The 22,628-nt window shown below is 35.7% G+C and overlaps 1 protein-coding gene across 1 annotated transcript in view; it reads left to right on the top strand.

The window, feature by feature from the left end:
- GRIK2 (glutamate ionotropic receptor kainate type subunit 2) overlaps positions 1-22,628 on the top strand; it is a 775,369-nt gene that overhangs the window by 446,489 nt on the left and 306,252 nt on the right. The window contains exons 8-9 of the mRNA XM_006140134.1: positions 13,289-13,432; positions 16,849-16,956. Coding sequence (XP_006140196.1) covers positions 13,289-13,432; positions 16,849-16,956 — 252 coding nt within the window. The remainder of the gene's footprint in view (positions 1-13,288; positions 13,433-16,848; positions 16,957-22,628) is intronic.

The following is a 22,628-nucleotide window of genomic DNA, read 5'->3' as shown; positions in this document are numbered from 1 at the left end:
TAATAGTGATGAAGTTAAAACAATAGAGACTATAATACAAATTTAATCAAGTATTTTTGGTCTGGTCTAGACAGGAATTGGTAGAGTATGCACACAGACAATATTTGCATGAAGTAGTGACCAAAGTTTATTAAACAAGTACATGAAACTTAAAGAATTATAAGGGGTAGATAGACAAACAAGAACTATGGTTATGGTACAAAGGTTAATAGGGAATCAGAATAAATGTGAGTTTTTTAGTAATAGGAATGTAAACACCAGGACACTTTTAACATCTACCTGGTTCAGTCCCTTCTTTCTTACAGATGAAACTGAAGACTAGAGAAAAGTTTTCATACCAGGTATGAAATTCTGTCTAGCAGCTGTCCATTTTTAATAATAGATATAAGACACTGTAATATTTTGCAACTTTCTTTATCCTTACATTCTCAGTTTGTCAGTAACTGTGTATATTCAAGATTTTTTGGAAGCCCTAACTTCAACTGAATTGTGGCATCATATGCCCACTGCATTGTATAGGTGTCAAGTTGTTCCTTGCTCTTTCTTGATCCTTTTCTTTCTAGAACCTGATCTGCTTTCTTGAACAGCATGAGACCTGTTTCCTCATTTAGGCTCACAGTGGGTGCAGAAGGGTTGAAACATTATACTTTCTAAACCAGTTCCTTGTTTTGGATAGTATCCATCTTGAAGAGATTATTGCTCTTCTGCTGATCATCGCCATCATCGCCTAACACCTGCCTGTGCACCATGTGCCAGGAATTGTGCAAACTACTTTAATGTATTATCTCATGCAGTCTGTGCAGTCCACGCAGCTGCTAGTAAAGAACTCTGTTTCAGAGTAGTACAAAGAGCCGTCAACAGAGGAAGCATAATGGCAGCTGCAGTGTAACTGGGAGAATTGTCTCTGACAATTGGCTTCCAACTGAGTCTGAGGGCATTTCTTCATCAGTCCCTCAGTTCAGTTAGCAACCACCATGCACCTGCTCTGTGCCGGGCAGAGTGCTGGGTGTAGTGTGCCAGCTGAGAGAGTGAACACCAGCCTGCCTTTCCTGGGTGACCCCTCCCCCTGCTTATAGGGTAGATGATGCTCTATCTGATTTAGGTTGTGCTTACTGTGCAAGGGGACTTGTGAGGTCAGGATTTACCTCTTTGCTTATCACTGTTAACATTTGTATCTTCTCAAGAATCAACACTTGTCATTGTTTTTATTCTGGAATTATTTGACTCTTGAAGGTGATGTTTTCCAAAAAGAAAGAGATATGACAGCTCTCCTCATTTCCAATTATAAAATGAGGAAACCAGGCAAAGGGGATTTTTTTTTAAATGTAGATTATTTGTGTTCATTAAAAGATCAAGTCAATGAAAGAGCCAGAATTCCTAAAGTTGCATTCCATTTATTAGACCATGCACCTCTTCGTACTACATACAGTACCTCAGACGGGAATTCCGAAATGAACAAAATCTGAGACGTGGGAGTTCCAGAATGGATCTGCCACCTGCCAGCTAACATTTGATCTCAAAGGGGACCTGCCTGCACTTATTTAATGGAAAGATAAATGTGTTCACAGAACTGTTACTATAAATTCATTTAGAATCGGAACAGAGGCTGCACTCACATTCCTCCCAGGTCTGAGCTGCTGGCAGATTTGGTTCACTGTACCTCTGGGACATAATACATTCTAGCTAGGTTGGCAAAGTGTGATTGTTATTCAGAGCTCCTAAATCCTGTTTCTTTTATTGTTTAAATGAACTTTTTGTTTGAATTCATCTGTTTATTGAAAAGTGCTTTTATTCACTTTCTATATGGCAAGGCAATATATGAAATTGTGTCAGGTATTACAAACATAGATAATGTTATTATACAAAGGATGCTTGTGCTCTAGAAAGACAAAGAGGTGAGAAATGTAGAAATAGTTTTATTAGTACTAGAATGTGAAGGAAAAAAATATACAGATCAGTGATGCCCAATTTGGGAGGATTTTAAATATTTTAGAGTAACGGAATTTATGGACCATTTTTCCTTAATAATAAAATGATTACTCTTATTTTTAATAGCTATATTGAAGTGAAGTTTACATATCATAAACTGCTTATATTTAAATTTTAAGATTTGGTAAGTTGTAACACACACATGAAAACCGTCACTATGCTAGATATTAAAATTTATCATAATCACTCTTAAGTAAATTTTAAAATATAAATTTTCAAATAGAACATTATAAAATTTTCAATTTTATTAATTTATTCATTTTTTTTTCTTTTTGGGAGAGGTTTTGCTATAGGGCACGTGCGCTTGCCAGAAAGACAGAGAGAGACAGAGAGACAGAAAGCGAGAAATCACCCCCCAGGGAAGATGGCCACACTGCAATCCCTCCTCCTCCATTCTCCTCTTGGGATCTTGGGCATGCATACACATGCGCCCGGCGTGATTTTAAGCTCCCAGGTCTGGGACTCGAACTGTGGTCAACTACATGGGAGTCCAGCGACATAGCCATTATGCTAACTGCTGGTAACTCATTTTCATTTTTCTAAATATGATCAGAGAGAGACACACAGAGAGAGAGGGAAAGTGAGAAAGCAAGCCTCCAGGTCCAAGACTTGAACCGTGGTTGACCATGTGTCTCAGAGTGTCCAGAGCCTTAACCACCATGCCACCTGCTGATCCCCCAGAACATTGTAACATTTGTATCTTCTCAAGAATCAACACTTGTCATTGTTTTTATTCTGGAATTATTTGACTCTTGAAGGTGATGTTTTCCAAAAAGAAAGAGATATGACAGCTCTCCTCATTTCCAATTATAAAATGAGGAAACCAGGCAAAGGGGATTTTTTTTTAAATGTAGATTATTTGTGTTCATTAAAAGATCAAGTCAATGAAAGAGCCAGAATTCCTAAAGTTGCATTCCATTTATTAGACCATGCACCTCTTCGTACTACATACAGTACCTCAGACGGGAATTCCGAAATGAACAAAATCTGAGACGTGGGAGTTCCAGAATGGATCTGCCACCTGCCAGCTAACATTTGATCTCAAAGGGGACCTGCCTGCACTTATTTAATGGAAAGATAAATGTGTTCACAGAACTGTTACTATAAATTCATTTAGAATCGGAACAGAGGCTGCACTCACATTCCTCCCAGGTCTGAGCTGCTGGCAGATTTGGTTCACTGTACCTCTGGGACATAATACATTCTAGCTAGGTTGGCAAAGTGTGATTGTTATTCAGAGCTCCTAAATCCTGTTTCTTTTATTGTTTAAATGAACTTTTTGTTTGAATTCATCTGTTTATTGAAAAGTGCTTTTATTCACTTTCTATATGGCAAGGCAATATATGAAATTGTGTCAGGTATTACAAACATAGATAATGTTATTATACAAAGGATGCTTGTGCTCTAGAAAGACAAAGAGGTGAGAAATGTAGAAATAGTTTTATTAGTACTAGAATGTGAAGGAAAAAAATATACAGATCAGTGATGCCCAATTTGGGAGGATTTTAAATATTTTAGAGTAACGGAATTTATGGACCATTTTTCCTTAATAATAAAATGATTACTCTTATTTTTAATAGCTATATTGAAGTGAAGTTTACATATCATAAACTGCTTATATTTAAATTTTAAGATTTGGTAAGTTGTAACACACACATGAAAACCGTCACTATGCTAGATATTAAAATTTATCATAATCACTCTTAAGTAAATTTTAAAATATAAATTTTCAAATAGAACATTATAAAATTTTCAATTTTATTAATTTATTCATTTTTTTTTCTTTTTGGGAGCGGTTTTGCTATAGGGCACGTGCGCTTGCCAGAAAGACAGAGAGAGACAGAGAGACAGAAAGCGAGAAATCACCCCCCAGGGAAGATGGCCACACTGCAATCCCTCCTCCTCCATTCTCCTCTTGGGATCTTGGGCATGCATACACATGCGCCCGGCGTGAGTTTAAGCTCCCAGGTCTGGGACTCGAACTGTGGTCAACTACATGGGAGTCCAGCGACATAGCCATTATGCTAACTGCTGGTAACTCATTTTCATTTTTCTAAATATGATCAGAGAGAGACACACAGAGAGAGAGGGAAAGTGAGAAAGCAAGCCTCCAGGTCCAAGACTTGAACCGTGGTTGACCATGTGTCTCAGAGTGTCCAGAGCCTTAACCACCATGCCACCTGCTGATCCCCCAGAACATTGTAAATTTTAAAATACAATATTGGGACTATCTGTAGCCCAGGCCAAGAGTTTTAATATGGAAGAATTTAATTAAACACTGATATATTAAAGCAAATACAACCCTACTTGGACAATAGAGGAAATAAATTGGAAAAGGCTAGCTTCTAAGTTTTACCAGTCAAAATTCAATGGTATTCAAAAGCCATGTTACCTGGAGGGTAGAGCATTCTAAAATAATGCATTTGCATTGGAAAAAAATGAATTTGATGGATTTTTTTGCTAAAATTTTATTTTCAGTATATCTGAGAAATTTAATGTACCAATCTCCCTAGAGGAGATTGGTGTGTATGTAGTTCAGACTCGCTTGTTTCTATTTTCTTAATGCTTTATGCAAATAAAAGCTGCACTTTAATTTTTTTCATAATTCCTGGAGCAGCTATCCTAGGAATTTTCAAAGGAGATGTTTAATATGATGGTAATCAGGAACAGAAATAGCGTATGCAGTCAACGTGGACATGCTTCTTAATTACTTTTCAGTACCAGATTCTTCTGTAAATGAAAGCTAAGTACATATAAATAACCATTCACAACATTCATTGTTATTATTCCTGCCTGTATGTTGGAAATATTTTAATTATACATATAAACTCTAAACATTAAACAGTGTTCATTTTTATCATTTGAAACTTTGAAAGCATGTAATTTCTCTGATTCTTCAATTATTTAAAAGCTGTTTTTAAATGAGTAGGTTTTTCTACAGCATAAAGAAGATGGGAGCCTATGTATATTTCCATTGTTCTTTCAATACTTTAAAGACTCATCGGTCATGAGGGTACTTAAGATAGATGAAAAAGCACTGGGTGACTAAACCAATTTCTGTTGCAATAGCTCAGCCATATATATTAGCATTCGTCACTCTTCCATTGGCAGCCCTGTTACGTACTCCATTCCTGAAAGTAATTTGGGTAGGTACAAGATAAACCCAGCAATAAATTAGTGAGAAGGTTAATGCATGTTTAAATATATTTGCAGGCACTTCATGTGTTTTTTTTTCAAGCCCGCAGTTTAGAAAAATCACAATCATTTTTACAGAAATGTGTAGGTTATTACATTATTTAAAAAATGCAAAACGAGTTTTTGGTTGAAAGACATTCTTTGTAGGTTAAGTATACTTATTTTGGAAGAAACACTAAAGCTCCAATTTCAGTCTGGTCTGAGGTAGGCGGTCCAGGGTGATTCTGTTCCAACTGATAACCGTATGAACTAGCGGTACAGCATGGAATGGCGCACACAGTCGTGCCCAGTTTAATTCTTTCACCGTCACTGTTCTCGCTGCTTCTGAGCTGTACTCCTAGAGCAAAAAGATATATACTTTTCTAACTAGTGTGGTCCTCATAAATATATGTAAGTGAATAATTACTTAATAGAGAGAAGATAGGGCAGATTGACTTGTCTTCATCACTGATCCTCTCCAGGCCCCACAGCTTTCACCTTTTTAGTTAGGATGCAAATGATTACAGATATATCTAACTGCCTTGTATGAATTTTAATAGCCCAATTGCAACTTATTTAATTTTAATTTAATGGGTTACACTACAGTTATGTTTAACCCTGAAGCATTCTTTAGAAGTAACTATGATACATAATGAAAACAACCAGATGTGGGAACCACATAAACCTTTCTTTAAATTTAAGCTCAGATACATACTCTCTGTATGACTTGGAGTTATAATTGTCTGGTACTGAATAGAGTTCCCCAAAATATGAGATGTCCACTTACCAGTTCTCTTGTCTTTTCTCTTACAGTTTCAGTGAGGATATGACATAGGGAAGGTAATGGGTTATATCATTCAGACAGTAGTTCTAAGAGTAAGGCTTTGCCTGAATCTTGCATTTGCCAAGAAACTCTTTTTGTGATGAGACCGTGACAGAATTATTTTAACTTTGCTAAGCATCACTCTCTTTCTCTTTATATCAGCAATAGTCTTTGTGAGAATTAAATAATGCCTGTAAATAAACTCACACAATAATGTGACATAACACTTAGTGTAACTTGCTAGTAATAAGATTGTTTAAAAAAATGAGAACAAGATAACCTATGTGTCTTCTCTACATTACTCCTCCTGTGTTCTACCCACCCTTTCTTTTTTCCTGTTTTCCATTGAGAGAAGAGTCCAGGAAAGGAATTAGAGAGTTGGTATGAGAGTGTGATGATTTAACAAAAGCAGCTGATTCAATCTCTAGATTTGGGAGTAAGAGATGACCCTTAAACCTGAGCTTGAAAGATATGCCAGAATCTTTGCCCTTTGAAAATCTCCTGAGCAGCAGCTGGATAGAAGAGAGCTAAAAAGTAGAAGAGAGACTTCAAGAAGTGTTACACTGCTAGGAGTTAAGGATTAGACTTTGACATTCATGAAATGAAGACTAAAATGGTTACTTTTAAAAGGTTTTATTTATTTATTTTTTTTTGGAGAAGGTTTTACTATAGGGCATGTGCGCTCGCCAGATAGACAGAGACAGAGAGACAGAAAACGAGAAATCACCCCCCAGGGTGATGGTCACGCCGCAATCCCTTCTCCTCCATTTTCCTCTCGGGATCTTGGGCACAAACGCACACATGCCCGGTGTGAGTTTAAGCCACCAGGTCCGGGACTCGAACTGCAGTTGACTACGTGGGAGTCCAGTGACATAGCCATTATGCTAACTGCTGGTCCCAAAGGTATTTTGCACTTCTGAACTAATCTTTGTATTCTGTCTGGCTCAAGATTCTTTAGAATTACAGTGGTGCTATAATTTCATCTTGCAATCCAATTTGTATTTTTTAAATTTGTTTCCTATTTTCTTTTTCTTTCTTTTTCTTTTTTTGCTTTTCTCTTTCTTGGGTTTATAATTTTTTTATTAAAAACATTTTTATTTTATTTATATATGAGAGAAAGAGAAAGAGATACATACCCTTGAGAGGGTCTTACATATCATAATCCTTCCCAGAGACCCCCCAGCTAGCCAAGATCATGGATATACATGGACCCAGCACATTCAGGTCAGCCTGGGGTTCAAACATGGGCTTCTCATGTGTCTCCTGTATTGCACAGTGATGCCCTATACTGCCTGAGCCACTGCAGGTGGGTCTTTTTTTTTTTTTCAGTTATCTTTGGTCATTGTTGGTACTCTATTTAATTTTATATCTATCTACATTTTATACAACTATTTGGAAGTAACTTGTTTCTTGTTCTTATCTTGATTAGATTTCGCTAGTAATTTGTTGCTGTCAGGGACACTGTGTACCTCTGAAAGATGTGTGGTGGCTCTGTCTCAACCAGCATCTGGATATATAAATTTATGACTCGACCATTTCTGACCATACTTGGTAACTTAAATTGTACTTCTTAACTTCTGTTGAGCCAAATATTATATCAATTTAATAATTTTTTATTCCTACATACATGTCTTTGGGGATATACTGTTAATTTGTAATAAGACAATTTAGTTAGTGACAAGTGTGCTTGATATTTTTTGGAAATTCCACTACAGTTACCATAATGTGACCCACCTACTTTTGTATGTATATATATTTATATATACATACATACATGTATGTATATATATATTTATTTACTTTTCCTATTTCTGTTTCTAGATTTATGTAATTTTTTAAATTGTTGTTCCCAGTTTATGATAATCTACTATTCTATATATGCTCAGAAATCTTTTTTCATTGATTTGTTCCTGGTTAACATTACTATTTTTTTAAGAATTTTTTTAAATTTAACTTTATTTTTGTTATTAATTATTTTCCAGTTTGATCAGAGAGAGACAGAGAGAGAGGGAAAGTGAGAAAGCAAACCACCAGGTCACTAGGTTTGAACTCAAACTGTTGTCGGCCATGTGGGAGTCCAGTGCCTTTAACCACCACTCCACCTGCCTGCCCCAACATTACTAACTTTCTAACTGGCCTTTTACTGACTCCAATCTTATACATTGGTATATTTCCTTTTTATGAATTTATATTTATCAGTTCTTCACAATATCTACCTTTCTTTATTTTACGGTACATTTTTATCATGTAAACATCAAAGAGTGTATAGATGAATACATTTAATTACTTATTAATATTTGTCACATTTTCTAACTTCAAAATCATTTATCTATTTTGCTTATTAAATGAAGAGAACTGAGCAAGATACTCAGGGAGAAGCCTGTGTACTCTGGACAGACAATCTGAATTCAGTATAGTTTCATTTCTCCATGCTGTAATTTTGGTCCAGTTACTTACTGCCTCAGTGCCCTATTTGATACAAATTTGATGGGTTTCCGTGTATGATGGATGGGAGAATTAAAGGACATAATAATTAAAGGAGAGTGCTTCACACATAGTAGATTCTGAATGAAAGTTAGCTGCTAATATCAATTTATTAATAAAGACAAATTTTTAATGTATTTGCATTCTTGAAAAATAAGAAAAAGCATTTTTTAATACTACAATTTTCTCATACTTTTAAAAAGAAGAAAGATTTCCATGTGTAGTTTTGAAGAGAAGACAATAAAGATAAATGTGACAGTGTGTCAAGTGCATATAGAAAATAACAACATATTATCACACAAAGCAACTCATCCAAAAATAAGACAAGAAAGCACCCTAAATTGAAGAAAATATAGATAGTAGTTGCAGAAGTGATTTTTTTTAACCTATTTCATATAGAATAAACCTAACTTAGATTGGGAAATCAAAAATTAATTTGGTCAGTAACTTTTTAACTATTTATAATTTTTCCTCTAGTATTTATCTTATAGTTTAGTAAAATTATCCTCCTGTTATATTGCATTTAAAAGCACAGATCTCGGGACGGTAGTTGTTGTATTGGCTATGTTGCTGGACTCCTATGTTGCCCACCGTGGTTTGAGCCCCAGACCCGGTAGCTTAAACTCATGCTGGGTGCGTGTGTGTGCATGCCCAAGATTCCGAGAGGAGAATGGAGGAGAAGGGATTGCAGCATGGCCATCTCCCCGGGGGGTGATTTCTCTCTTTCTGTCTCTCTGTTTCTTTTTTTTCTGTAGAGTGCACACTCCCTATATCAAAAACGTATCAAAAAAAAAAAAGATAGCACAGATCTCAAACAGTTTTATTTATTTATTTTTTCCACTTATGATGGCGCACATACACACACAGAGGAGAGGAAGAGAGGGAGAGACAGAGAGAAACAACTACCTCAGGGCTCAGTCATATTCTGGTCTTTTTTCTCCTGTTCTCTAGCAAAGCAGAATCCTGGCCATGTGTTCACATGTTGGTATGTTTTTAGGCTGACTGGGCTGGGGACTAAAACTGTGGTCTGCATGTGGCTTTCAGCTTCACAGTATGGTATGCTACTGAACCTACCACTGAGGCTGGGCCTCAAATATTGGGTTGGTGGGACAGTCATGATGTATTTTTGCATTGAAAAAAAAATAGAAAATATGTCATGGGTTTCCTGATTACTTAATAGTATTATTATCAACTAGCATGTCCTCTGACTGTGAAGCTGAAAGTATATACAAAAAAAGAAAAAAAGATTTGTTTCAAACTCTAAATTAGGCAAAATTTTTTATAGCAATATTGGATTAGATAAGATTACTATTCTAGAATTTTTGTATATGTTACATAAAATCATATATGCCAGAAGTAGTGAAAGTATATCTTCATGGAAATTAAGAATATCATAGTTTGTGTTCTTTTTAGTTATTTTGTGGAAATGCAAAATTTCTCTTCTAGGAATAATTTGTTATATATTATAATAAGCAATGGTGCTTATTACCTTCTTTACATATTACACATTAATCCTGAAAAGCAATGAAGAAAAAAAGAATAAACATTCTACTCATTACTAACTCTCAAATGTAATCATTATCATTTCAGTGTTTTTCTTCTTCTACTTTTTCTTGTTACTGTTTTTCATATTGTATGTATTGGTAGTTAAAAAAACTATTTCTTGAGCATAGATGATTGGCCTCTCTGTTTTATAGCTATGTGATTTGGATTAGTACTTAATTTCTCCCAAACTTGGTTTCATCATTTTTTAAAATGAGAACAATAGGAATGCTTTTTTAATACCATAATTGTAAAAATTAACTGTTAAATAGATCACACTAAATACTCATAAGATGTATATAATGGGTTCTACTGGAAATGCAGTTCTGAATAATCTAATTTATACTTAGTATATTTAATTTTCCATCTAATTGAGGCTTTTTTATTTTTTTTTTGTTTTTTGCGTTTTTTTTTTTTTTTTTTTGTTAAACTTGTACCATACAACATGTGCTTTTATTAGAGAGAGACAGAGTGAGAAAGAGGGAAAGTGAGAAATCACCCCCACATGGGGGATGGTCACTCCATAGTCCCTTCTCCTTCATTCTTCTCTTGGGATTTTGGGCACACATGCACATACATACTGAGTCTAGGACTCAAACCTCAGAGTTGGCCATGTGAGATCCAGTGCCTTAACCATCGTACTACCTGGTGAAACCCTAATTGAGTTTTGTTTTGTTTTCGGTTTTTGCTATAGGGTGTGTGTGCTTGCTGGAGAGAGAGAAAATGAGAAATCAATCCCCAGGGTGGTGGCCATGCCGCAATCCCTTCTTCATTCTCTTGGGCTTGTGAGCATACATGTTTGTCATGATTTTCAAGCTGCTGGTCCCAGTAGTCATACCATAGTCAGCCATGTGGGAGTCCAGTGTCTTAATCACCATACATGGTGGCCTCTAATTGTTTATTTTTAAAACAAGATCTCTGGAGCTGGCAGGTGAAGTGATGGTTAGAGTGCTGGACTGCCACGTGGCTGACTGCAGTTTGAGTCCCAGATTTGGTAGCTTGCTTTCTTGCTTTCCCTCTCTCTCCACTCTGTCCCTCTCTGGTCATATTAAAAATAATAAATACAATTAAATAATTCTTTTTTAAAAAAGAATTTTATCTAACTTTATTTATTTAATTTGACCAGAGAGGGACAGAATGGAGAGAGAGGGAAAGTGAGAAGGCAAACCATGAGATCCGGGACTCGAACCGTGATCAGCCTTGTGGGAGTCTAGTGCCCTTAACCACCATGCCACCTGCCTGACCCCAATTAAATAATTCTTTTAAAAAGGAGCTTTAATGGTTATATAAAATACTATTGTGAATTTATGAAATAGTTTTCTATTGTGGATATTTAGGATTTCTACTATTTTTTTTTTTTTAAACACAGTGTATGGGGAACCAGCAGCTAGCGTAATGGCTATGTTGCTGGATTCCCATGTAGTCGACTGCGGTTCGCGTCCTGGACCCGGTGGCTTAGAACTCACGCTGGGCGTGTGTGCGTGCGTGCCCAAGATCCCAAGAGGAGAATGGAGGAGAAGGGATTGTGGTGTAACCATCCTTCCTGGGGGGTGATTTCTCGCTTTCTGTCTCTATGTCTCTCTCTGTATGTCTGGCGAGCGCACGCACTCTATAGCAAAAACCTCTCTCTCAAAAAAAAATGAAACACACAGCGTATGTAGCTTTTGTTCTTTTATCTGATTTTCTTTGGGCAAAAGAATTACTAAGTTTTAAAAAGGGAATTTTTTTTAAGGTTCCCTTTTAGTAAATATTGCAAAATTACCTTTTGCCTTCCATTTAGTGATGTCTGAATGTGTTCATTTCTATATATTGTTGCCAATGATATATTTTAAATATTCATTTCATTTTGTAATAAAAATATATCTTCCATAATTTGGTAATTCTTTTTGTTATTACCTGTGTGATATATGAAATATGGCCTCTGAACTTTAACTCAGGCCAAGGACAAATCCCAGTCTGATTCTCAGGCTCATGGTGTACATCTGTAACGTCACTACTCTAGTTTTCACCATGTAGCCATCAGATAATGTGAAAGTAGTCTTCTGGCATTTATAAAAGTAAGGTTATGAATCTGAGTTATATTCCTCAAAGATTTATGAACTATAAAATGGCATTATTATCATGTTCTGCCATTGCATTGTGCTCTTTAGATGTCTTCCATTTTATGTGGTTAAGCTCCTTAGGCTCCATTTGCATGAAAGCTACCGTGTGTACTCATTTTGTATTGTATTGTGGCAAACGGTATAATCTACAGGGTTCCTATTCATTTTGGAATTCATTTCACAGCTCACTAATTGTGTGAATGAGAAGAGGAAATATATGCTTTTTTTCTAAAGCATGCCAAGCAGATGGCCCAAAGTTCATTGCTACCAGCATTATCAGTGTGGCCCTCTTTTGTAGGTAGTGAGTCTGGCATACATCCGTCAAACACAATGTGAGGGTCCATTTAACACAGCACTTGACAATCACTGAGCCTCCGGTTTGTTATGACTTATAAACATTTTATTTTTTATCATCAACATCTAAAGTGGTCGGTCATTTGAGCAGGTGCAAACACAGTGGAATTCATATTCATTTTACTTGAGAAGCCAAATGAACTTTCATTCATATGGAAATTTTGGGGAAAGAAAACAGCACAAGGGATTATGTATGCTTAGTTTCTTGAAAAGGGATTAATACATGTATTGCAATTCATAAATGTGGCATCATTTCTGAGATTGAACGTTTTGAAAAAATTGAGTTGAAGAAAAGATCAATTTACATCTTCAGGTATTTTTTTTTAAATGAATTTCCTTAAAAATAGCTTTTTCCCTTTCCTATGCAAGGTAACTGTTCTTATTTACTCTTATATACGATATGTGATTTATAATCATTTGACCTTTTAGCAATTGCTTCTGTTGTGTGTTTGGATATGTGTGTGTGTGTGTGTGTGTGTGTGTGTGTGTGCACGCGCGCATGGGGAGACAATAAGATGGAGAGAGTGTGAAAGAAAGGAAATTAGTGAATATCTTCACACATTTTCTATTTCAAATAAATACTGGAACAATATATAATCTGGTCATCACTTCAGGAAAGGGAAACTAGGTAAAATATTCTAATGGATTGATACATAGTGATTTGAACACAATGTCTTATTTAACAGAATCAGAGCACGCCGGAGATACTGATTTCGCCCTTTTGTAGAGAAAAAATACTTCCTTCTCTCCTCTTCCAAACTGCCTAGCACTCATTTCACAAGTTGTATTGCTTATATATTTTCTTTTCCTCTGCTTTCAGACCGATGCTGCACTAATGTATGATGCTGTGCATGTGGTGTCTGTGGCCGTCCAACAGTTTCCACAGATGACAGTGAGCTCCTTGCAGTGTAATCGACACAAACCTTGGCGCTTTGGGACCCGCTTTATGAGCCTGATTAAAGAGGTATGTCAGGAGAAGCGCAGCTGCCTTGTTACTTTTGTCTTTGAGCTGCATCAATGCAGTGAGATCACCATCCTCACTTTTTCCCAAGTTTTTCTAGCAGATGGCATTTATGTGTATCTTTTAAATTATATTTTGCTTCTTTTTATATAAACAAAGTCTAATATTTTTATACATAATATGAGACAGAAGAGGATGAAGTTCCATTACAAGTAAATAAAATTTCTATCATAATATGTATGATAGTGTAAACAAATGAAACTGTGAACTGAGAAAGTTTGATTTATGATATTAGCTTTCACCTTTCTGAATCTTCTGTGTGTTACTTTTGTAGAGATGTATGTACATGTTTAAAGAGTAGGAAAATTCTTTGGACCAGCAGGTGGCATGGTAGTTAAGAGCGCTGAACTGCCACATGGCCGACCATGATTCAAATCCCAGACTTGGTGACTTGATTTCTCGCTTTCTCTCTCACTCACTCTGTTCCTCTCTGGTCAAATTTAAATAAATGAATGAATAAATAAATAAAGTTAAATAATATAATCTTTTAAAAAATAAAGGGTAAGAAAATTCTGAAAAGTCATACATATATATACGTACATATATGTACATAGTAATACAAATATATCTACTTGTATTTATGTGTGTATATTCTTGCTGTTCTTCCCTTCATGAAGTAAAGTTTTTTATTAGCTTAGAATACTTTTCTTTTTTAGTTTGGCATAGGGCATGTGTACTTGCCAGAAAAAGACAGAGAGAAAGTGAGAAAGCCCTTCCCCCGCAAGGTGAATGGCCACAGTGCTATCCTTTCTACTCCATTCTTCTCTCGGGATTTTGACCATGCATGCACACATGTCTGGCTTGATTTTCAAGCCTCTAGGTCCAGGACTTGAAGAGTGCAGCCAACCACATGGGATTAAATGCCTTAAGCTCCACGTCACCTGCTGGCCCAGGATACATTAATAAATGAAAGTTTAACGAGACCTTAATCTTTACTATGAAAAAAAAAAAAATCACAGATGTTATGATATAAAATTTTTCATTAACAGATTAAAATAAATGATCAGTTTATAATAAATTATGCATTATAAAAACAAGTGCAAATAAGATCATAATTAAGAATGTCTAAGTCTTGGGACCAGCAATTAGTGTAATAGCTATGTTACTGGACTCCAATGTAGTCAGCCGTGGTTCGAGTACCGGACCTGGTGGCTTAAACTCATGCTTGGCACGTGTGTGTGTGTGTGCCCAAGATCCTGAGAAGAGAATGGAGGAGAAGGGATTGTGGTGTGGCCATTCCCCCTGGGGGGTGATTTCTCGCTTTCTTGCTTTCTCTCTCTCTGTCTTTTCGGCGAGCGCACACACCCTATAGCAAAAACCTCAGGAAAAAAACAGAAAGACTATCTAAGTCTTTGGCAAAGAATATTCATGAACTTTGTCTAATTCAGGTGAATTGATATCCATAAAGAATATACAGTTTGGGGTCACCAGGTGGTGTAGTGGTTAAGTCACTGGACTTCCACATGGCTGACTGCAATTTGAGCCTTGGACCCATTGGCTTGAAATTCATGCAGGGTGATGTGTGTGCCTCCAAGATCTCAGGAGAATAGAAGAGAAGGGATTATGGTGTGACCATCCTCTGGGAGGAGGGGTTCTTACTTTCTCTCTCACTGTGTCTCTCCTGAGAGTGCTCCCTATGGCAAAAAACTTTAAAAGAAAAAAAAAGAATATGCAGTTTATTTGTTGCTCCATATTCTACATTATTTCTGATTTAAAACTGAGCAACAGAGAACTGTAAACAGTCCACAGATTTGGCTGGTCGAATAAATTATTTTTTTGAGCTCAGCACTTGAGTATTGAGACCATGACATGTGTCAATCTAAAAGAAGCAGTTGTGTGACATTCCGTATTCCCCAATGTAGTTACTGTAGGGTGTAATTGAGAACCTTATGTACTGAATTACTCAGTGTGCCCTTTATGAAGACCAATAGGAGGAATTTTTCTCAGGTTTCAGTAGGAAGAAAAGCTGTCTCTCCTGAGCAGCTGCTAGGTCTTAAAATATGAACCTTGTGCATTGTGTTCACAGCATATTTTCCTTTTTGCTTTGGTTGCTAGGAAATTCAGAATTAAATTTTATATACAGTTTTATTAGTTGTTTATTTCACCTAGTGTACATTTCTTTCTGATATTGCTATCCTCGATTGATTTTACTACCTCACACTTCTATTCCCGAAGTTCTCAATCCTTTTGTCTATTTTTATACTGCTATGCATTTTTGTTAACCATTTGAAAAAATTTCTTTGAGAATGTTGGGGTAAAAATAATTTTTCTTCCTTATTAGGGAAATCAACTCACATTTAACTTAAGTAATAACATTTTATAATATACATATAGATATATATTATGCTTCTTTCTACTTTATTAGTAATTTATTATCCTAAAACTATTTTGGAATTTCTACATATAAATACCTGAGAATTATATGGATTGTAAATAAGGAACATATAAGGATATTTATTTGTAATTTTTATTGAAATGTTTCCCTGAATGTACAGGGATTTACTTCTTTTGGGTCTTAACATATTATTTCAGACACTATAGTTGTGCATATACATGTTATTATTTAAAATTGTCATATATCACTGTTTTATCAAACTATAAATGACAATAATAGAAAACAATTAATTTTGGCTACCTAACAAACATAATGAAAAAAAAATATTTTAAAAGAAGTCTAGTCACCTTTGAGGGATAGTGGACATATTATGTAGCTAGATTATTTCTCCACTTCCTTCTACGTGGAGAGCTCTTTCTACAAGAAGTGTAGCTTCAACCTAAATAATTAGACATTTTCCCCAATCTTACATAGGGGAAAGTAAAGTATTAAGTTAATTACCCTGGGGATGGGAAGGTGTGGGAGTGTGAGTAATTGTAGTTGAGGTAGTATAACATAAGTTATTACTGGATTCAATTTCTTTCATAAACAAAAGCTGCTTTTTCAAATTATGACTTGGAGAGTGGTATCTTATACAGTAGTTCTATCCCAAGTAAGATATTCAATATGTCATATATCATAGGTAGCTAAATTCTTTATACGTTGGTAAAAGAGGTTCATTGTTTAAAACAGTCATAAAATTTCTCGAAGAAAAAATAGTTACAGTTAAAAAATGTATTGTATAATTTTTTAAATGTTACAATAAATTATATACTAAAGTTAGGTTAATTTTAATTATATACTAAAGCTAGGCTAACGTCTTCATATTTCAGAAAAGAATAAAAGTATTTTAAAAATCTGTATCAATATAAATTTATTAAAAGTAATACAGTTGTCTTTCTACATTTTGTGGAAAAATATTTTATATTTTCTTCTTTTTCTTGTTTATTAACCTAAGTTTGCTGGTTTGTTCTTTTTCCCACAGGCACATTGGGAAGGCCTCACAGGCAGAATAACTTTCAACAAAACCAATGGCTTAAGAACAGATTTTGATTTGGATGTGATCAGTCTCAAGGAAGAAGGTCTGGAAAAGGTATTTAAAACATTCACTATTAAAAAAAATATATCCTAATGAAGAAAAAATACTCTCTGTTATTCTTAAATTTTATTAACATTTAATTTTACTGAGTAATACTAAAAAATAACTCTTTAATTCACTGTATTTAATATAACATGTGACAATTGGGATATAAGGATAAATTGTGTCCTAAAAAATTTATTTTCTTACTAGGTTTTTCTAATCATTTGAAATAATACAATTTTAATTACTCCTATTTTAAAATTTAACATATATAAGCTTAATTAGCAATTAAAAGTATTTGGTTTAATATGGGTCTTTGTGTATGCAACTTATAATCACTAGTGCTTAGTCTTTCCAACATGGACCAGGTCATTAAAAACGATTGAATATGGAAGCATGGTTTCTATTGTTGATGCATAATCAAGTGTAATCTCTGAATTAATGTATGTAAGATAAATTAGGTATGTACATAAATGTAGCACATCACACTGAATCTGCCTTACTTGACTCTACTTCTAGAGATTGAAGTCAAGATCAGACAAGGCTTATAGAATTTGAGTATATGCTTGCTTTAAGACTATTTTAGGGTGGGAGGACCAGCAGTTGGCGTAGTGGCTATGTCGCTGCACTCCCATGTAGTTGACAATGGTTCGAGTCCTGGACCCGTTGGCATAAACTCACACCGGGTATGTGTGCGTGCGTGCCTAGCATCCCGAGAGGAGAATGGATTGCGGCGTGACCATATCCCCTGGGGAGGTGATTTCTCACTTTTTGTCTCTCTTATTCTCTGATTTTCTGGTGAGTGCACATGCCCTATAGCAAAAAACCTCTCAAAAAAAAAAAAAGAGAGATTATTTTAGAGTGGGGTCAGCAGGTGATCAAGTGGTTAAAGGACTGGACTTCCATTATGGCTGATCATGGTCTGAGTCCTGGGTCCATTGGCTTGGAAATCACCCTGAGTGTCTATGCATGCATGCCTCAAATCCTGAGAAGAGACTGAAGGAAAAGAGATTGCAATGAGACCGTGCCTCTTGAGGAGTGATTTCTTACTTTCCCTCTCCATCTCTCTCTCTCCAGCAAATGTACATGCCCAATAGCAAAAACTTAGTAATAAAAAAGAGAATATTTTAGGGTAAATTTTCTTATATTTTAAATGTAAACATTTAGATATTTTTCATAGATTTATTGACAATTTTAGGTTAAATATGTATTTTATTAAGAATTTTAGAAAAATTTACTTGACTGAGATGATATTACTTTAAAGATAGTAAGATACATTTATTTTACTATTGGACATAGAACATTACTTATAGATGGCAACTGAAGAAGGAAGTTGAGTCAGAAGAAGCATTCTTTTACCCTAGAAAATAATAGCACAATTTTTTATTAATTTAAAACATAATGATATATTTTATTTTATTTATTATTTTAATTATTATTTAGTCATTATTATCAATATTATTAATATTATTTTATTATTATCAGGGAGAGACAGAGAGACATAGAGAGTGAAAGCAAGCAGCCAGGTTTAGGATTTGAACCACATTTGGCCATGTTGGAGTCCAGTGCCTTGACCCTGCTGGCCCCATATAACAGTATATTTAAATGCTGACTTAAATGGATCAAGAGAAAGAAATAACACTTTTTGTTAATAAAGAAATCAAGATAGAGATGTACACATAATGACCAACTGAGAGCCTAAGTGGATAGGGGTGTAACTTCCTCCCACTTTAAACTTTAGATCATTCCCTTTGTCAAGACCATGGAGTCAGGGATATTTGATAATAAACCTAACTCAAATATTTATGAGATAGTCACCTTGCTTCTAAGTTGAGAACCTTAATCTGTATTCAAGACTGGAGTTGATAATGGCCAAGTTTTAGTCAACTCTTAAAAGTTCTACCCCTTGGGGGACCAGAAGATGATGTAATGGCTATGTTGCTGGACTCCCACGTAGTCAACCGGGGTTTGAGTCCCAGACCCGGTGGCTTAAACTCAGGTCAGGCATGTATGTGCGCGTGCCCAAGATCCCGAAAGCAGAATGGAGAAGGGATTGAGGCATGGCCATCCCCTCTGGGGGGTGAATTTTTGCTTTCTGTCTCTCTGTCTCTCTGGCACATACTATAGCAAAAACAAAACAAAACAAAACAAAACAAAACTCTTAAAAAAAAGTTTTATCCCTTGGTCCAGCAGGTAGTATAGTGATTACGGTGCTCCCACATGACTAATTGTGTTTTGAATCTCAGATTTTGCAACTTAAAATTCATACCAGGTGCATATGTGTGTTCCCAAAATCCCAAGAGGAGAACGGAACAAAGGGTTTGTGGCATGGCCTTTTCCCCCAGAAGGTGATTTCTCACTTTCTTGCACTCTCTATCTTTCCAGCAAGTGCATACACCCTATGGCAAACATCTGAAAAAAAAAAAAAGTTGTATCCTATTATTTACTAATATGTTATTGCCATTTTATTATTTTTTAAAATTTGCTATTGGGTACTTTTACTCCCCAGATAGTGACCAAGAGAGAAAATGAAAAGGAGTCAGGAAAAATGAGAAAGCTACCTCAGGGTGGGGGGTGCTGGAAGCGGGGTAAGGAGAGCCATGACAGTCCCTTCTCCTCCATTCTCCTCTTGGGATTCTGTGCATACACATACCTGGTATGTGTTTTTCAAGTTTCTAGGCCCAGGACACAAACCATGTAATTGAATCTATCTGTCTTAACCACCATACCACAAGTTGGCCCCTTGCCTTATTATTTTTAACCATCCATGTCACTGGGATGAACTTTGACCATTGTTTATATGTCAACACATCAGTATAAAAATGGTGATGCTCTTTATATTACCACGGGTTCAGTTCTTTCTTGAATTCAAGATAAAGAAAGAAAACACTGTGGAAGTTTTCTCTGCTCTCTAATGTGGCTTACAGAAGCCCCTAAATATAATGGTGGCCAAGGACATGTGATAATTTACCATACTGATACACAAGGGGAAGTAGTATGAGTTAGGCATCTTGCCCTGAAGTTACATAAGTATTTTGTATTCTCTTCTGAAATTTGAGGGTTTTTTTTTCTTTTTGCTAAATTAATTACACATAGTCTTTATCCTCAAGGGACTTTTCAGAGATAATGATGGGAATAACAAATATTTGTGAATAAAGACAGTGACAAGCTATTTCAAGCCTTCAAAAGAGCAATGAAAAAATATTTCAGACAAAAGACAATTAAACAAAGAATCACAGTAGATAGGATGTTTAGAAATAGTCCTTAAATAATGGAGAATTATTGATTGGTAGAGATTGGATCATTTTAAAAAGAAGAAACAATATAAGGAAAGACGCACAGTCTAGGACCTGATTCTCACATTATGAACACTGACACAGACACTCACCCCACTCCCCATCACACACACATACACACACACAGTACAAGGGAGTGAGAGAGCTAAAATTCTAGATCGGAGTCATAAAATAAAAGCTATATCAAGATATTTTCTATGTATTCGTATATCATGTGAGTTCATAGAGAATTGTCTGGAGAAATATGGGCACCTGGGAACATACTAGGAATAATTTTTATATGGATCATGAATTTAAAACTGTTCTAAATGGTAGTCAGAGATGAATAAACAGTGACAGAAGGCATTAACTGAACCTTCAGAAATGTTAATTTAAAGCTCGCAGAGCCCTGGGACTATATTTTTATGAAGAAATGGAAGAGCAAGGCAGTATGGAGAAATACCAGTGATAAAAGCATAAATGAAAGATTGGAGAAGAAATTAGCCAGTGGGAAAACTAATAGGAAAAAAATTGGCACAGATCTTTCCCTGAAAAGACAGATAAGATATATGAAGATAGCAAAAGTAAGTTAGAGAGAAGATCAACTAAAATGTTTAAGTCATATTTTCAGGGTCCTCAAAAAATAATAAAGTCATCAGCTAAAAGACATGGGGGGTGGGGTGGGTTTTGAAGTTTAGATAGATCTTAACACTAATTGGAACTGATGTTTTGGCAGACTTGATTTCGAGCTCAATGTCTAGGTTCAGGCAGAATTGAGCTTAAATCTCACTGTTCACTTATTGGCCACGTTTCTTAATCTCTTTAGGCCAGTGTCTTCAACTGAATTGTGGGAAGATAACAGTGTCTACCTCCTGAAGATGAATGTCTTATTGACTTTATTTTTTAATTTTTTTTCCTGAAGAGTATAGTCAAAACTCATAGATGGAAATGATCTATCTTAATAGAATTCACAGTTAAAAGGACCAATCAATGGTGATCTGGGTGTCTTTAATTCCAGTTCCAATTTTTTCAGAACTAAGTGTGTGAACTTCTTCCTTCCACCCAACCTCTCTGTGCCAAATTCCTCATATAAAGAAACAAAAAGCCAAATGGAGAATGTAAGAAACTTCCTTCTTAGTTTGCAGTAAGAATATCATGGTCTTTAAAACAATTTGGGAGTATAGTGACTAAGACTAGAAATTTGAATGATTAAAATGTAATAAGTCTGCCTTATTACAACTAGGTGGTGAAAATGAACAAAGAAAACTTATAAAGTGCTAGCTTTATTATTACTTACTCTCATGACTGGTATGACTGTTGCCTTTTTCTTTTCCTTTCTTGGTCATATCTTACCAATACACGTTGTTTACTCATTTAGTCTTCTAACAAATATGGAATGAACCTTCTTGGTTTCTTTTTTTGAGAGAGAGATTTTTGCTATAGGGCTCAGTGAGACAGAGATAGACAGAGAGATAGAAAGTGAGAAATCACCTTCCAAAGGGGATGACCATGCCACAATCATTTCTCCTCTATTCTCCTCTCAGGGTTTTTAGGCATGCATGTACATTCACCCAATGTGAGTTTTAAACTGCCAGGTCTGGGACTTGAACTGTAGTCAATTACGTGGGGGTCCAGCTATATAGCCATTACACTATCTGCTGGTCCCTGAACACCTATTTTTATACTCTTACGAATATTACACTCATTGAAAGGAACCTACCAATAGTAAATAGACTAATGAAGTTATAATATAGAATTGGGCAGTAATAATTGATAAAAATGAAAGTTTTTTGTTTGTATATTATTAAAATGATAGATTTTGAATTATTTTCTGGAATGTGAACCCTACGATTAAAATTAATAGGGAAAAAGTGCATGCTTCTGATGTTTTAAACCATAAAGTAGATAAACCAGTAATAAAGTTATGTTTCTTTCTTTTTTTTTTGTGGGGGGGAGAGATTTTTGCTATAGGCTGCATGAGCTTGCTGGAGAGACAGAGAGACAGAAAGCAAGAAGTCACCTCTCCAGGAGGGATGGACACACTGCAATCCCTTCTCCTCCATTGTCCTCTCACGATCTTGGCCACGTATGCACATGTGTCTGGTGTGAGTTTTAAGCTGCCAGGTCTAGAATTCGAAATGTGGTAAAGTACATGGGAATCCAGTGATGTAACCATTACACCATCTGCTGGTCCACTAGGAAGCACATTCCTTCTTCTTAGATAGTCCCCATAGATCAAAGCAAATCCTTTCTACTCTCTTTTGACAGGGTCATTGTTTGCGACCTAGCCTAATGAGCCATGGTCCAAGAAGGATCACCAGTACATAAACTCAACCAGCCACATCTGTCCAAACGAGCTTTCTAGGGCTATGGGGTTGCCTTCACTGGAGCAGGCATGGGACAAGTGGG

Source organism: Tupaia chinensis, unplaced genomic scaffold, assembly GCF_000334495.1.
Source record: "Tupaia chinensis unplaced genomic scaffold, TupChi_1.0 Scaffold000022_1, whole genome shotgun sequence".
NCBI classification, from domain to species: Eukaryota; Metazoa; Chordata; class Mammalia; order Scandentia; family Tupaiidae; genus Tupaia; species Tupaia belangeri.
This window is presented reverse-complemented; position numbering and strand designations above follow the sequence as displayed.